Genomic DNA, 14,898 nt, shown 5'->3' with positions numbered 1-14,898 from the left:
GCGCATTTATCAGCTGGTAGGCAACTGAAACATTTTATTCCTTGACAACTTTATATGTTAAGATCAACCTATCACTAGAAGTTTAATTATTTGCACCGTTTATCGCGTACGATAATTGCCATTTTTGCAATTTTATGCTCTTTTCAAAATTATCGACTTACCGTCAATGATATTTTTAATCAATGCCGTTTACTTTCAGCAAAACCAAGGCAATAAACATGGGACAAATGGAATCAATAAGAGGCTTGGACTTGGGAAACAATTTGACATTGCGCTGCTTACGAAACTCTTTACTACTACTTTTTAGTAGTCGTCCTTTGTCAAAGTAAAAACTTAGAGTAAGTATATACGTGTTAATCTTATTATGTCCATTACCCTGCTAACAAAATAACGTTCCCAGATAATTGCTGCGCTTACAGTAGAAGTACTTTGCGTATAACGTTGTTGTCGCAAAAGGGAGTTGTTGCAACGTTTTGTGTCAATGTTAGCGTTAAGAACGTAAACTCTAAAACAAATCAAGAGTGACGTATTATGCTCTAATTTTTGAACTTCTGTCAAGAGCAACAAGATCGGAGACTATTCCCAGCAGCAAACATTGAAATAATTATTAGGCTATACTTTTCGTTTCTTGAACAAAAAAGCAAACGTTAAACCAAAACTTTAGCTCTGGTTCGTGGGAACACTTAAAAATAGTGACGTTCGTTCTAGCACTCGGCACATGCCCAGTACTATTTTGTTCCGCTTGAAATTTGCTTTTTGTTAACAGCAGATCCAGTCCTTTTAACAGCAAAATTAAACGCAGCACCAGCTTTTGAAAAATTATGGTAGGTAAGTCTTGAGTTTAAATCAATGCTCAATATACGAAATCAATGCTTGTCAGAATTTACTACACTAAGTGAATGGTTTAGCAATAGAAATCTCTTATTAATTTTCTTGACATGGCATAAAGTAACCCGCACGATAATGCGTTCAGCAAACTTTCAAATAACAAAAACCAAGCTTGAAATATTAATCATACAAAGCATAAAGCAAGGTACCACAATAAGACGGTATATGCTGTATGTACAAAATACTTTCATTTGTTTCAAACTGAAAGTTTTACGACATCAATGGTGTGTCTTCAATTCTTATTTCTTTGGCAGACAGGCTTTGATCTTTGATCATTTTAATCTCAGGAACTCCGAAACGGAAAAAAGTACGGATCTTATCAGGTAGATGCTTGTTGTCCACAAACGGAACAAAGAGTTTGGGATCCATATGCTTGGGTTTATTTGCACCTATTATATGAATACATTGCAAGCATAGGAAGTATCAAAAGCATAAACAAATTGATTTTAGATTTAGATTTTAGTTTTTGAAACTTTTAAAATCGTTAAACCTGTCAAAAGCGACACGATCAAGCCGACAACAACGGTTGAGAATATAGCCAAGCTTGTATAATACATGAACGACATGGCGTAGAGTGGGTTGTAAACCTTCTCTCTGAAAAATTAGCAACTCATTTTCAACTGTAAAATTTAATTGGCACTTACTAATATGGCTATAAGTGTAACGTTTTTTGTTTTGTTTACGGAGCTGATGTAGTGTCCCAGGCAATTGTATAGTCCTGAATTGAATGAACAGTTGTGTTTTCACGTGCAAGATTGGTACAATTTTCGATTGAGGTGGGCATTTTTCGTAAGGACTCCGGGGATTTGCCGTGGATCATACTTCCAAACGACATCCAAGCGGCAATCGCTGTGCCCACAATTTGACCAATAAAAGCTCCCTAAATGAATAAAAGTTAAATGCGCTTAAAAATTCAAATACGCAAATCTTAAGGATTTTCTCAACATTTTTTATATATAGCTTGCATGCATGTAACATTTCTAATACAAAAATAGTGAAGTGAGACTTGTATGTGTTATGCCTTTGCGTTGGTCCATGGAAAAAACATTCCCAAAGTAAACGTGGCTAGGACCGGCCCACCGAACAGTCCTCTAAATATCAATACAACCGACACAAGGTTGCCACCCAGCGCGGACGCCAAATAAGCCACAGCAGTTACCAGTGTCCCGAGGATTAAAGCTGGTGTAAAAATAGCATAGGGCAACGATAAAATCTACATCAAAGCTTCTGAAAGATGTAACGATCACACGGTTTTATAGGGTTTGACACAAACTATGTCTACAATGTGCTTCAGTTTACCTGTAGCTTTGCTAATTACGATCTGCGCGGTCTGGCTCAACTGGGGTTTTACTGGAACAATAAAGTCTTCCAAAAGCAAGCTTGATAAAGCGTTGATGCCAGAGGAAACAGTGCTGCGCAGCAGGTTAAACATTATATTTCTAATAATGATTTTGAGATCAAATCACCATTGACAACATACCTGAGCGTTCCACTAAAAATTGCAGCTACAAAGAAACCAGTCATGCCTGGCATATCACGAAAAACCTGTAGGACTAGGTAAGGCATCAGTTGGTCTGGTTTACTAACATTTTTCGCTTTAATTGGATCGCAACCCTTGAAGTAGGTATATGCCACACAACCACTTATTGTGCATAAAGATGATATAACTATCTTTGGTACAAGTGAAATCACTGCAGCGCTGAAATAAAACAAAAGCAGTAATAAAGCAACTTTCACAGTTTAACGACGTTTTTTACTACTTGGTGACATTTACCTGCTTATGGCCCAAATCAAACAGAGGTGACAATAAAAGTATAACTCACAGCTTTGCGTCCCTTTCCGTTCTGCATGAAAGATATCTTTGGCATATTGACTGATTGCAACAACAGAGAATACTCTGAGTGACACTGACACCAACAAGAATAGTCCAGCCAGTGCTTCGTAGAGTTGGATCCGGATTAAAACTGTTCAAAACAGTTTAGTATCAAATTATTTTGACCGAGAAAAAAATGAACCTATTACTTACGACAATGATTTAGTAAACATTGTTATTATAGTTACTCCCAAAAGTTGTCTCTTCCGCTTTCTTCTAAAGCAACCCAGACATTGTTAAAACCTCCAACAATCATCGTCGTCCTTATCAACACCGCAAGTACGCCCGCAAGCATTATGCCAGCTTGTATAGTATCTACCCATACCACGGCTTTCATTCCTCCCTGAAATGCAAACACTCTAAATTTTGAAACGTTGAGACATGTTTGCTAGTTATTTCAAAGCAACTTTATCAATCTTTTTCGCACAAATGCAGTGTAAAATGTGCAAATCCCGCTGGTTAATATAATTGTCCAGGTCAGAGCAAGAGGAGTGACAGCATTCAATGCAAGAGCAGGAAGGTAGACGGTGAGCCCCATGTAAGTCGTCTGTATAATGAAGGTACAAAAAAACATAAAACTTTTTTATATATAGACCAAAACGTTAACAGGCTGAATGTTTACCTGGTTAAATATTTCTATTGCAGATTGAAGTTTTCGTAATTTGACATCGAATCGAAGTTCCAAGTACTGTTGGAAAACACAAAAGTTACACACAATAAAAACTTGCGTATAGAACTCATCTTCGAGGCTCCTGACTAAAATTATGAATCATTTTCATTTCTTTAAAACCAACCTCATAAATTGTGGTAACCTGCAGACGATGGATAAGAGGAATGTAATACAAGCAGGCAATGATATTGGGAATAACCAGAGTGAAAGCATACCACAACGATATGATTCCATACACGTAGGACTCCGTCGGATAGCCAAGCACAGTAACAGCAGATATAAACGTGACTGACATAGATATGCCAAGTGGTATCTAAAGCAGACGTTTCTAAAGTTTTAAATCGATTAACTGTTTAGTGCATGGATATTGTTTGCAACGGCTATACTCGAGCCGTAGCAAAAATAAAACAGCTAAGACGCTGGATTAGCGTAGAGGTATAGACATTTCATTCATTCTTGTAAACCAGAGATTCCCAAATTTTGTGAGTTTGCGGGCACCATTTTTCAGTAAAAAATCCGTGGTACCCTAAACCGCTTACCAGTTTTTGTTTTTGTATTGTTTATGAAAGTACCGGTAACTGGTAATGTGAAGAAAGTCTATTTATTGGGGTTTTCAAAGTAAAAGAAAATTTTTAAAACGTTGTTGTTAGTGATTAAAACGTTATGCACATCCCTTGTTTTGCTTGAAATCTCACCGAACCCATTTTTGTTTCGCCTCCCTTTGTAGGGATATAAACACTGTTGTAAACGTTACCAATGCCGTATATTATGATGCTATAGCACGTGACGCAGGGTATCGTTTTGATAAAAATGCTGTGATCTTACATAAAGAGAATGTGACATTATCAATTATTATACATCGGTTACGAACCTAAAAGGTTAAAAAGATTTATAGTATGGACGTGAAGCCGTTTTTATTTTAAGGTTGCTAATATATCCCAAGTTATTATGCAATATTTTATTACGGGAGATATTTTCTTTCCACCAAAATAGTAGTTGTCTACTTTCTTCTTTCTGTCCTTGTATGCATAAAAACCTCCGATGGCAACGCAAAGCAGCAAGGAAGCTGCAAACAAAGAAATACAAAATAATTTTAATGAGAACATCTGAATATTGTTGATTATAAAATTATGATATCTTTGAAAACACAAAATATTGTCATTTTAAAGAAAAAAAAGCTTGAAAACCAAAATCATAGCAGAACTCACGCACTAACCAAGGAACACGATAAAGTCTGATGTACTAAATCCATTGATGTTGTTTGAGTTAGCTTCTGTCATTGTTACTCGTGTTTAAAATCAACGCTTTAAAAATACATACACTGTACAAAAATCTGTACTGCTAAATATTGTATAAATTTTTTAAGCATAGGTTACTTTTCACTATTACTCGCTATTACTACATTATTTGCTTTGCCTCTTAGTCCTATATTATCATACTTCTCGTAAACTTATATAAATTTTTGCCTAATTCATATTTAATTCATTGAATAAAGTTACCTTAATCGCCATTGAGTATAGACCCATTTGCTTGCCTTTAGAAATGAACACTCAATTTTTATTGTGAAGCTTTTTCCGTGTTTCTTGTACCCTACACCTTCTCTTAACAAGGGATATACTAATATTGACTGCGGTTGCCATCTTGATGTAGTTACAGTTTAACTATATATTAAACACGAGCTGTTTAAAAAAAACCTGTAGAGTAGACGACGCGCATAAACTTTACGACTTTATAAAGTTTTATATAATTGTTGGTTTGCTTTTCTTACAAGATGATATGCTCCATTGCCAAATCGAATAAAAGTGAAGAAAAAAGTTGTTGCAATGTAGTTTTATTTGAAATAGTTTACTTGGAATATAAAAACTGACAGCGTTAATTGCTGCATGAGCAGCATCTGCAATAGTAAAACTTTGATAAAACTTTCCAAACGTTATGCCAAGACAAACAAGAGTTACATAATTCAGAGTAAACAAAAACTAAAAGTTACATAACTTTACACACTGTTTGTTTGGCTAGAATGCTGTGAATTAAAATTAATTCTAGTATGGATAGCTAATTTGAATTCTGTATTATAGCACATTGCCTCACGACAATGTTTCAGGTTTTAGATTTTCTTAAAACAAAAAATAGATTTTGTCTATCGTTTTTTTTGTTGCCTACAATTACTTACACCAGGGGTTCCCAACCTTTTTATGTGCTCGTACCACTTAGCCACCACGGATTGTCAACACGTACCACTATTTTCAAAACAACTAATTTGATCCAATATTAAATTATTTGCAAGATGATGAATCTGGATGTAAAGTCAGCGAAAGTAGCAAAATTACCAACAAAACATCACAGAGTCCATTAAACCACACAGCACAGAGCGCATCAGAACTATACTACTACTATACTACGCATACTACTATATATCGCATGCAACGGAGAGCTGCTCGCGTACCACCTGAAAAGCTCCCGCGCACCACTAGTGGTACGCGTACCACCGGTTGGGAACCCCTGACTTACACGATCGAAAAAAGTTTTGGGCACTGCGGGTTATTCGAAAAAAAAATAACAAGAAACAAAAAACTTTATTTAGCAAACGTTCCAAGTTTATAAAAACTAAGCATATATGCGAAACCTTTTATCTTTAATCTATAGAACGTATGTTTCTTTTAAACAATCCATAAACGTTTGTGGAACATAAACCGGTGTGGGGTCAGCCGATATCTTTGTTTTGACCCAAGGTCAAGAACAACAAAACTACATTCAAACAACGTTCAATGTATAAAAATTAAAGAGTGGTGTTGAACATATAATTATAGCAAGCAAGCTCTCACCTTCTTGTGATGATTCGTTCATTCTTCTAAGTTGATTTTCTTGAGTTGCTCTCAACCTTTCCGATGTTTTAAAATCCTTAACCGATTGCCCGAAAAAAGTTACCTAGTTTGCAATCATTATCCTTTCTTTTTTATAGACAAAAAGCATCAAAACAACAACAACAAAATAATACAGCAGCACATAGAAGAATACACAAAACCTGGAAATTAAAATCAGTGATCAGTACCGAATTTGAGAGAAGAAAAGCAAGTCTCCCACGTCTGGAGACGATTTTTATTCTGGTCTTATAGCTTTTATTCTTTTCGATTTTTCAATATTTTTCACTGTTTGTTCCATCCGCGTTATACAAGATTTAAACTTTGAGTATTTAGTCTTACGAAAAACAAGCAATAAGATGTAAACAATTTAAAAGTTTAAAAACAAGAAGATTATTTAGAAATATTAAAGTGCAAATTGTTTACTTCAAGGCTGTGTGTGGCTATCTCAAACGCTCGGCTTTCAATCCGTTTAAAGCATATTTCCAAAATAAAACAAATTGTACAATGTATAAATATATGCGGTATAGTTTTAACACTGTTTTGGCAGAACATGCATACCTCGATCTCTAAGGTGGTTTGCAATTATCTGCTGTAAAATATGTTTGCATGACAGCCTATGCCATCTAGCGGCAAGAAGAAACAGAGCTTCAAAAACCAAGCATCTTTCATCACGCATAAAATTAATTCTTAAACAAGTTTAAAACAATAAGTTAGAAACAATTATTAAAAAAAGGAACATTTTCAATTTTAGGGAAATCGTTGCAATAACTATAGTTTATATACCATCACACAGCATTTCCTAAAAACACTGTTATTTAGAAGCAAAGAAAAAAGTTTACAACATGAAAAATTTTAATGAAGATCTGAAATCACGTGATACTACGTCATAACAATAGTATGCCACGTAAACAGGAGAAAGCCACCAAACTGGCTGATTAAATCTGCAGTGATAGCTTGAAGTTATGACGGTAGCAAAGTCAGAAGGTATTCGAATTAATTTGAATTTCGAAAAAGCTGCTCTAAAAATAAAATAAAAATGCAATACAATCAGGAACGTGTCAAAAAATAGAATAGAAGTTGCTGAGCTCTAGCATTCGTGGGAAAAGATTTAAATCATTCAAGCAAACGGATAATCTGATTTGTATTGGCAAAAGTCGGCCATTGTGGATGGCTTATCGGATTTCCTGAAGCTATAGCAACGGAAAAAAGAAGTGGAGAGGTAGTTAGAGCGTATGTTTTGCTATACTGTGGTTTTCTTTTGGGCCTTTAGTTGAACATAATCGTACACTCGTTATACAGCAGAAAGGTCAATGTAAGGTACAGTTTGTTAAACGTCGACAGATGTAAAACTTTATAATTTTTTTGAGAAAGAGTGAAATTATATACATTTGTTACAAATGTATAGATTTGGTTTGGTTTAATAACTGCAAACTCTTTAATGAAAAAGCAAAAAGGGCTAAAACCTTGATCCTATAGCTTTTGAAAAATTGCGAAGTTTTTGTTTTATATCTGCTTCTGTACTTAAACTGCAACACCAAACAGACGTGATGTTAGCGTTTAGTGCATAGATGTAGGCTACTATAGGCATCTATGTACTTGCCATATTTCTATTTGGACAAAACTGAACTGGAAAGTTATTAAACATTTGCAAAGGAGATGCCACGATTTTTTTGTAAGTTTTTTGTTTGAATTAAGCGTTTAAACCCCGTGTAAATTCATTGTATGCGTATGTCTTACACCATTATATATACTTTGACTATTGTAATAGGATAGTCAAAGGAAAATGCTGGCAGTTATCGACACGCATAACAAATAATAAAGAGCAAACCTAATAATCTTTTTAAAAAGTATTAAACAGACGGTTGCGATTGTAATCGTTATCAAAGCATATTTTATTTAGTAATAGACGCATAATTAAAACTGAACTGTTTACTAAATAAATAATAGTAGCTATCGTTTTGGAAAACTTACTTATCTGTATTCCTGTTTAGATTTTTGTGTGTTTGTGTTCAAAGAAATTTATTCTAATCATAAAAGCAACTTTTGTTTGTTTTTCAGTTATTAAAGATATAAATGAACCGATTTCCTCAAGACAAGAGGTCAATAAACAAGACATGGCCAAGATGTATTCGCTGTGCGTAGACGCATCTCAGCCAAATCTATCTGACCGCATAAGGGCGTACCTGGGTAACCTTCTCGGCGAAAAGAACGGTGGTGAGAAAAACGTAGCAGGGTAATAATACTAATTGGGTCTCACCTGCTTTGTCAACAAAAAATCGTACGTGAGAAGCAACATTGGTTTCGGTGATATGATAGCTAATTTATTCAGCCGATGCTCACTTATCGACCGTGTTGCTCACAACAATCTGCTCAACTACTTGGTTTTCGTTTGCTTAGCATTTTGAATTTCCAGCACATTCAAAACCATAGCTTAGCAGCACTTTGAGCGTAGTAGGCCTACAGCTTTTGCAACATTGCCATATCATTACATTGTTTTAAGTTAACTTCTATTTGTTAGATCCACTTGCCCCTAACTATAGCGCTCACTTCGAAACTGGTGTCCAGTACAGCTTGGCAGAAAATGGAAGCGTCCCTCGAGATATTGCATCAAATTTGCGGGACTTTCAGGCGGAAATGTGTGGCAATAGAAATATCTATTTCTATATTCCGTAAACCTGTCTATTGGTATTTGCTTTTATATACGAGTCTCTTTCTCACGAAAAAATTGTTAGGGATGCATTTTTGCAACACACAGGACAGTAATATCTGTATATTCTTTGCTTATGTCGAATATTCGATGTATATTATGATGCTTTTTTCTCGTACAGGCCAATAGTATAATCACATGTGCTTTGCTGTTGTAGCATCAATTATGCTGATTAACTAGATGTGCTATCATTTAAATCGAAGCAAAATAAATATTTTAATTATGCTATTAGGCTTATTGTATACTCATTATATTGTAGTCGTGTATGTAGGACTGTAGGTATACCTGTTTATACGCGTAACGCGAGGTTCGTATTATATTACTACAGTACAATGTCATTTATTGCTTTGTAATTTTACTGAATAGGTGAACGTAGTAGATATGTGTCTTAAACATTACTGTAAAATTAAAAGGCACGGTATTTGTTGCTTTAAAAGCGTCTAAAGAAATCGCCCTAATCAGTATTCAAATACATGTTTGCCCAAAGTTGGTTTGTCATGGTTGACTGCTTACGTGCCTCAAGCTACCTGAGCAAAACGACAAGTTGAGTTTTGCGACTACAGGCTGTTGTGTTCTATTGGTGCAATGGAAGTCACTAATGTTTTAACAGTGTGAGGTAGCCTAATGCTAAAGATGAGAAGTACAGTATGGGCAGCTGATAATTAATCAACAAACCTTTCAACCCCATTTCGTCTTATATTGATGCATTTCAAATCTTTATTATATAGTGATTATAGTCTATCTTTTCCCGTGAGAATAAAGCAGCAATGTTAGCAAGGAAATCTATCCGTACTTGCTTTGGCAGTTGGGTTATAAAAGATACTTTGAGCAGAAAGAAGCGTTTCTATTGATGCCAAAATAATATTTTATGAACGGAAGAAGTTCGAAACGGCCTCAATCATCAAAGTAATAAGTTAATGTATCTTTTGTACTGAATACGTAACTAAATACGCTGTTGGACTTCCATTTGCTAATGATCTTATTTCAGCATTTTGGATTTTTTCCCGACTTGATCTTATTTCTATGATAAAATTGATATGTACAGTCCCGTCAGCAACCCTGAAATACCGTACTGTATTTGTATTATACTAGTCTACTATACGTACAAATAATAGTATTAGACGGGGACATATTTTCTTAATCAGACAGGTAAGAAAAACGGTAATTGCTGAATTTTATTTCAACGTAAATTGTTATGGAGTATAGTCCCTGTAACGCATTATGTGAACTATTCGTTGCGCTATTGCAAGTATAGGCAACGTATTGCCTATGCCTATATCAGCGTGGTCCAACTTCTTTTCATCGCGGGCCAAAATCAGAAAATTTTTTTATATTGCGGGCCATTTTTTTTAAATTAGAACTGAAGAAATGTGAAATTAGAACTGAAAAACAATGTGACACTGATATTAGAACTGAAATTAGAACTGAAAAAAGTTCTCTTTTTTTATTAAAACTGAAATTAGAATAGTTCAAAATTTAGCTATTAAATACTGATCAATGTGACATCTGCGGTCGAGGTTCTTCCTCAACAATAGCGACTATCAAAGCTGACTATCAGTTCGCGGGCCAAAAAATCGGTGCTCGCGGGCCAACTTTGGCCCGCGGGCCTGCAGTTGGACCACGCTGGCCTATATAATAACCGTATACGATTATGTAATCGAAACAGTATTCAACAGTGCACTCGAGGATATTTAGACTATTGTAGTGTATTGCATGTCATAGATTATTTATAACTAGATCACAGTGTTGCGACGCTACATCAAGCAACGTAGACAACGGTGAAAGTGAGAAAGACAAATACATAACCAGGGATGATGAAAGATATTTTGGAACACAAACCTACAATATACTGTTTTAGGTACCCAGCTGCCACACAACACGTAGTCATGTAAGAAAGAGAAGGCAGGGCGTTTACGAGACTTCCTGTATGACAGCTGAACCTTGAATTTTTCGTAGCGCTTTAATGAATAATTTAATGGAAGGGATTTCGATGCTTACTAAATCTCCTTGGGTGAATCATTGATCAATTGCTTAATTTGTTCAATTGTTTTATTTTAACAACAGAAACAACCGCAAGGATACCATATACTATATAAGTACAAATAAGTTATGTAAGTTACAAATACCGCAATATATTAGATATTTCAGTTCATAGATATACATTAGATCATTGTAGTAAAAATCTACGTTAAACGGCACGAAGAAACGAAATGGCAAACGTAGCTGAAAGTAGCTCAAATGCCATCGGTCGGTTGGAAGAAGCCTCTCAACAGCATGAAGTAAATATCGTTATTGACCTCGGTATGGACAGGTTGTTGAAATGGATTGGTGTATATCTAATTCTGATACTGGCCGCTCTCTCCAAAATAAGCGACTATATCGGTAAGAGCTAGTACTACATTTGTATATTGTATTATGTCCAATTGAATGGTGCAAACCTTGTTATAGCAAAACAAAACAAGAAATAAGTTCACAAACGATGAACGAACACAAAACGCGACCAAGCACGGAAGCCTAAAACGCGTAAGGTGTTAACTGTACGGCGGTGCCATAACCTGGGCCGGCCTTGAAGCAAGCGCAGTGTCCTATGCAAGAAGTTATGGCGGGGCCCCTTGCCGATTATAAATAAATTGTTTTACTACTAATAATAATAATAATAATAATGATAACGTAAACCAAATGTCAACTCTTTGCAAATCAGCTCCCATCAAAGCTTTGCTTGGTGATATGAATGAATATTTTTGCTTTGTTGCTAAGCAGCGCGGGGCCGCGTCGTTCGCGTTAGCCTAAAGCTGGCCCTGGCCATAACAATGGAACGGCCAGCAAACTCAAATATATAGCGTGTGTTGCATTGCTAAAAATAGTTATTTTAGGAACAAATTTGTCTTGCTATCCTACCAACAAATCTTCCGGAGTCGGTGGGGAATTTATAGCGTTTACAACGACTTACTGTTGGGAAGCGAACCACGCTGAAATGAAGAACAACAGCGCGTGCACGCGTGCAGCAATTCCCGAGGAATTCTCTTTGCTCGACAATCCTAATGATATAAAATTCTTCATCCAATGGATTCCATATTTCATGTTGGCACAGGTATTCAACTTCATATAGAAAGTTACTGGTTGGATGCAGTACTTTATTACTCGACTACAGTATACGCGTTGTTACGGAAAAGATATTTTCGATTTGTTTCAGGGATTTTTGTTTTCATTGCCGTGGGCGTATTGGCATTTTCGAGTCGGAGCTCGTTTACTTGGGCACTTGAAGTTTATGCAGTTACTTCTAAATGACATTTTCATAAAAGTTCAGCAAATTCCAGAAGCTTTATATCGTGACAAACCATATGATGAAACAAGCCGTAACTTTGACGGCCGTCGCTTGTATCGACCAGAACGTGCGATGGTAAATACTGTTGCAAGGACAGCGGACGGCACAAACAACCAAGAAACACCGTTGCTTCCTAACCAAACAGGTATATTGGCAAGGTGGCAAATAGAACTTGGATTAGGTTATAAATTGTTTACTTGGTAATTCTGATGAGAGATGCTGGAAGCAAAATAGATTCTGAGTTTTTGTGAGAAATTTAGGCATCGACAAAGCACATACTGTGGAAGAACATAAGACAGATGAAGGTTCAAGGAGTGACCAGTTGTTATACAGTAATTATAACTTGCTTTTCGAAAAGGTTTTACCACATGCAGTGTCGATATGCAGAGACGACTGGCGTATATCCTATTTAAATCATAGAAAAACGCGTTTTTGTTGAGCCTTGCCCTTCAAGTGCTTTATTTAAACATCTATTTCTTTTGTTTTTCCAGGAACTGCTTTAGAGGATCTGCAGCATGAAGACGTTGTGGTTCAAGTGGAAAAAACTTCCTCGAAGAAGTCGAAAATAATTAAATCCAAGAAAAAAGTAAAAAATGAGATCCAGGCTGTAATTTCTTGTTTGCTGTTTTTGTTTTAATGACGTGTGATAATTGGTTGCTATAGAATGAGTCGGACGACACTTTGACGAGATCCGAAAGATTGTTAGTTGGTGGTATGAAGGACAGGCATTTCTTTTCCATGCTGTGTTTCGAAAATTTTGCCTCCATGCACCACTTGCCATATATTTTGTCTGGTAATTAAGTATGTCGTTAGATTGAAAAATTGTTTCGCTGCCCTTAATCAGTGAAGCTGTAATAATAATTAGCGAAGCAGTGCTAAATATAGGTTACAATATCAATTCAATTATATTATTATCAAAAGTCTAAACGCATTGCATGACCGCGACTTGGACCTGCAATGTTATGTGTTTTATTGTAATTAATTTACTTGTGATTTAATTTCGTATGCCTATCTGTACACCATTTCTTCTCAAAATGCAGTGTTTTCCGAAACGCATTCGCAAAGATGCAAATTATACATCAACGCAGATGCGTATAATTGCCGCGAATTGTGCAGACAGCGCAGACAGCGAATTGTGCATTAAAGGCCATTTAGCCGTTTACTTTTTAAATAATTTTACAAACGATTTGCATTGCAGTGTTTAAGCTATGTCCAGCGATACAAAGAAACGATGACAACGATCCTGGGGTTGATTTCTACCAACTGAACGAGAGCATGCTATACCAGTGGTGTCATCGCAAGAACTTCAACAACGTTTTCTTGGTTAAAACGTACTTTCGAAAACATCTTTTTACCGCGTTTTTGGCATTTTTAATGCTTCTTGCTATGGCGGTTTTTACTGTTGGAATAGCCGACGATGTAAGGTCATCTGAAACATTCAGGTAAGCGAATATAGGCTACTGTTTACATCCGTTGATCGGTAGTACTTATCTCTTTTGTAATCGACTTCTATTGCCGTGTTAACTTATTAAGACCAAGGTTAGGTGTATATGCCTTGGAGCATAGACATACGTTGACTAAGAAATATGTCTGTAGCCTATGCAATAAAAGGACAAGTTAATGGTATTACATGTTTAGAGACCTGCAAATATAAGGTTGCGGTTCTCTTGTAAACTCGTCTTTGGTTTTCTTTTAGGTGTCCATTGCCGTATGAAGAACTCTGTCTGCTATGCACCATCAAACGCAAACGTGATGTTTTTGCAATGTTTTGTGTTGATATCTTCTTGACGTTTCTTGTTTTTGGTATGTCAATAGGTAATTGGTTGGTGGTGAGATTTAGTGAAAACCGCGCCACATGTCATTACTTTGACCAAATGAAAGAAACATGTAACGTTGCCTTGTTGGCAGCTAGCAAGGCCAAAAATGATTGAATATATAGTTGCGTGAATTGCGTCCATCTATTTTTAACATCTCTATAGTAATCGTGTAGGAATCAGCGATATAAGTACATCTATTAGAGTGTGGATTATTCGCAAGAATTTCTACTTTTATTGCTTTTCATGCTTGCCATGTCAACGTTTTCTGAAATACTTGCTGTGGGCTTGTTTATGTTTGCTCAACTAGTGCAAGAGCAATTACGTACGATTTGCATAAAAAATCTACGTGGCTTAACCAGACGTCAGGAAGGTTGCTACCACATAAATGACTCGTGAATAAAACGTTACGTGAAACTCATTGCGATCAAAATTATATATGTAATATACATATTACCAATTACTTTCAGTTTATCGCTCAGGACTAAAAATCTTGTGGTTTGACGCTTGGAAGAAGTTAATTCGCTGTGGACAGATAAGCGAAGTTACAAAATGCCAGATAGGGTCAAATTATTGTCGTAAGTCACACAGAACACTTTCAAGTTGGGAAGTTTGTTCAAAATCGCTTAATATATAAAGTATTATATTCACAAGGTAATCAAATCATTTACATGTAAATTGCCAAAAAAAGGAGAGTTTTTACCACCAAAGCTCCCCCCTTTCTTTTGTGGATAGCGTGAATTTAAGGCGCCCGAGACAA

At 36.0% G+C, this 14,898-nt stretch overlaps 3 protein-coding genes across 5 annotated transcripts; 2 read left to right on the top strand and 1 right to left on the bottom strand.

Annotated features, from left to right (window-relative positions):
• Positions 1-602: 602 nt before the first annotated feature.
• Positions 603-5,109, bottom strand: LOC143447228 (sodium-coupled monocarboxylate transporter 1-like). 2 transcript variants are annotated; one of them, XM_076947219.1, is made up of 14 exons: positions 4,931-5,108; positions 4,648-4,735; positions 4,397-4,497; positions 3,556-3,744; positions 3,384-3,449; positions 3,189-3,308; positions 2,950-3,104; positions 2,712-2,852; positions 2,369-2,587; positions 2,188-2,300; positions 1,910-2,067; positions 1,572-1,768; positions 1,379-1,482; positions 603-1,277 (listed from the first exon to the last, which is right to left on the bottom strand). In XM_076947219.1, exons 2-14 carry the CDS (start codon positions 4,709-4,711, stop codon positions 1,099-1,101), a joined length of 1,806 nt encoding a protein of 601 aa, XP_076803334.1. In that variant the 5' UTR covers positions 4,712-4,735; positions 4,931-5,108; the 3' UTR covers positions 603-1,098. The 2 variants fall into 2 exon arrangements, with proteins under 2 accessions (XP_076803334.1, XP_076803335.1); XM_076947220.1 differs by lacking the exon at positions 1,379-1,482 and having other exon boundaries at positions 1,137-1,277; positions 1,533-1,768; positions 4,931-5,109.
• Positions 5,110-7,563: 2,454 nt separating this feature from the next.
• Positions 7,564-9,489, top strand: LOC143446613 (uncharacterized). Of its 2 annotated transcripts, none has more exons than XM_076946332.1 (3): positions 7,564-7,964; positions 8,351-8,525; positions 8,811-8,947. In XM_076946332.1, exons 1-3 carry the CDS (start codon positions 7,949-7,951, stop codon positions 8,824-8,826), a joined length of 207 nt encoding a protein of 68 aa, XP_076802447.1. In that variant the 5' UTR covers positions 7,564-7,948; the 3' UTR covers positions 8,827-8,947. The 2 variants fall into 2 exon arrangements, with proteins under 2 accessions (XP_076802447.1, XP_076802446.1); XM_076946331.1 differs by having other exon boundaries at positions 7,573-7,964; positions 8,351-8,506; positions 8,811-9,489.
• A 1,011-nt stretch (positions 9,490-10,500) lies between these two features.
• On the top strand, positions 10,501-14,555 carry LOC143446612 (uncharacterized). The gene is made up of 7 exons (XM_076946330.1): positions 10,501-11,381; positions 11,873-12,090; positions 12,193-12,469; positions 12,816-12,910; positions 12,988-13,117; positions 13,523-13,766; positions 14,021-14,555. Exons 1-7 carry the CDS (start codon positions 11,210-11,212, stop codon positions 14,253-14,255), a joined length of 1,371 nt encoding a protein of 456 aa, XP_076802445.1. The 5' UTR covers positions 10,501-11,209; the 3' UTR covers positions 14,256-14,555.
• The last annotated feature ends 343 nt before the right edge of the window (positions 14,556-14,898 follow it).

The sequence above is a fragment of the Clavelina lepadiformis genome, chromosome 2, assembly GCF_947623445.1.
Source record: "Clavelina lepadiformis chromosome 2, kaClaLepa1.1, whole genome shotgun sequence".
Classification (NCBI taxonomy): domain Eukaryota; kingdom Metazoa; phylum Chordata; class Ascidiacea; order Aplousobranchia; family Clavelinidae; genus Clavelina; species Clavelina lepadiformis.
The sequence above is the reverse complement of the archived record's forward strand: the minus strand, read 5'-3'. Positions and strand labels throughout refer to the sequence as shown.

Coding starts and splice junctions, on each gene's coding strand:
- LOC143447228 (XM_076947219.1), bottom strand. CDS start 4,711: ATGACAGAAGCTAACTCAAACAACATCAATGGATTTAGTACATCAGAC. Junction 2,853..2,949: donor GGAAGAGACAACTTTTGGGA/GTAACTATAATA, acceptor TGTTTTGAACAG/TTTTAATCCGGATCCAACTC. Junction 1,278..1,378: donor GATCGTGTCGCTTTTGACAG/GTTTAACGATTT, acceptor TTCATATAATAG/GTGCAAATAAACCCAAGCAT.
- LOC143446613 (XM_076946331.1), top strand. Junction 8,507..8,810: donor TCTCGGCGAAAAGAACGGTG/GTGAGAAAAACG, acceptor TCTATTTGTTAG/ATCCACTTGCCCCTAACTAT.
- LOC143446612 (XM_076946330.1), top strand. CDS start 11,210: ATGGCAAACGTAGCTGAAAGTAGCTCAAATGCCATCGGTCGGTTGGAA. Junction 12,091..12,192: donor CATATTTCATGTTGGCACAG/GTATTCAACTTC, acceptor GATTTGTTTCAG/GGATTTTTGTTTTCATTGCC. Junction 12,470..12,815: donor GTTGCTTCCTAACCAAACAG/GTATATTGGCAA, acceptor TTGTTTTTCCAG/GAACTGCTTTAGAGGATCTG.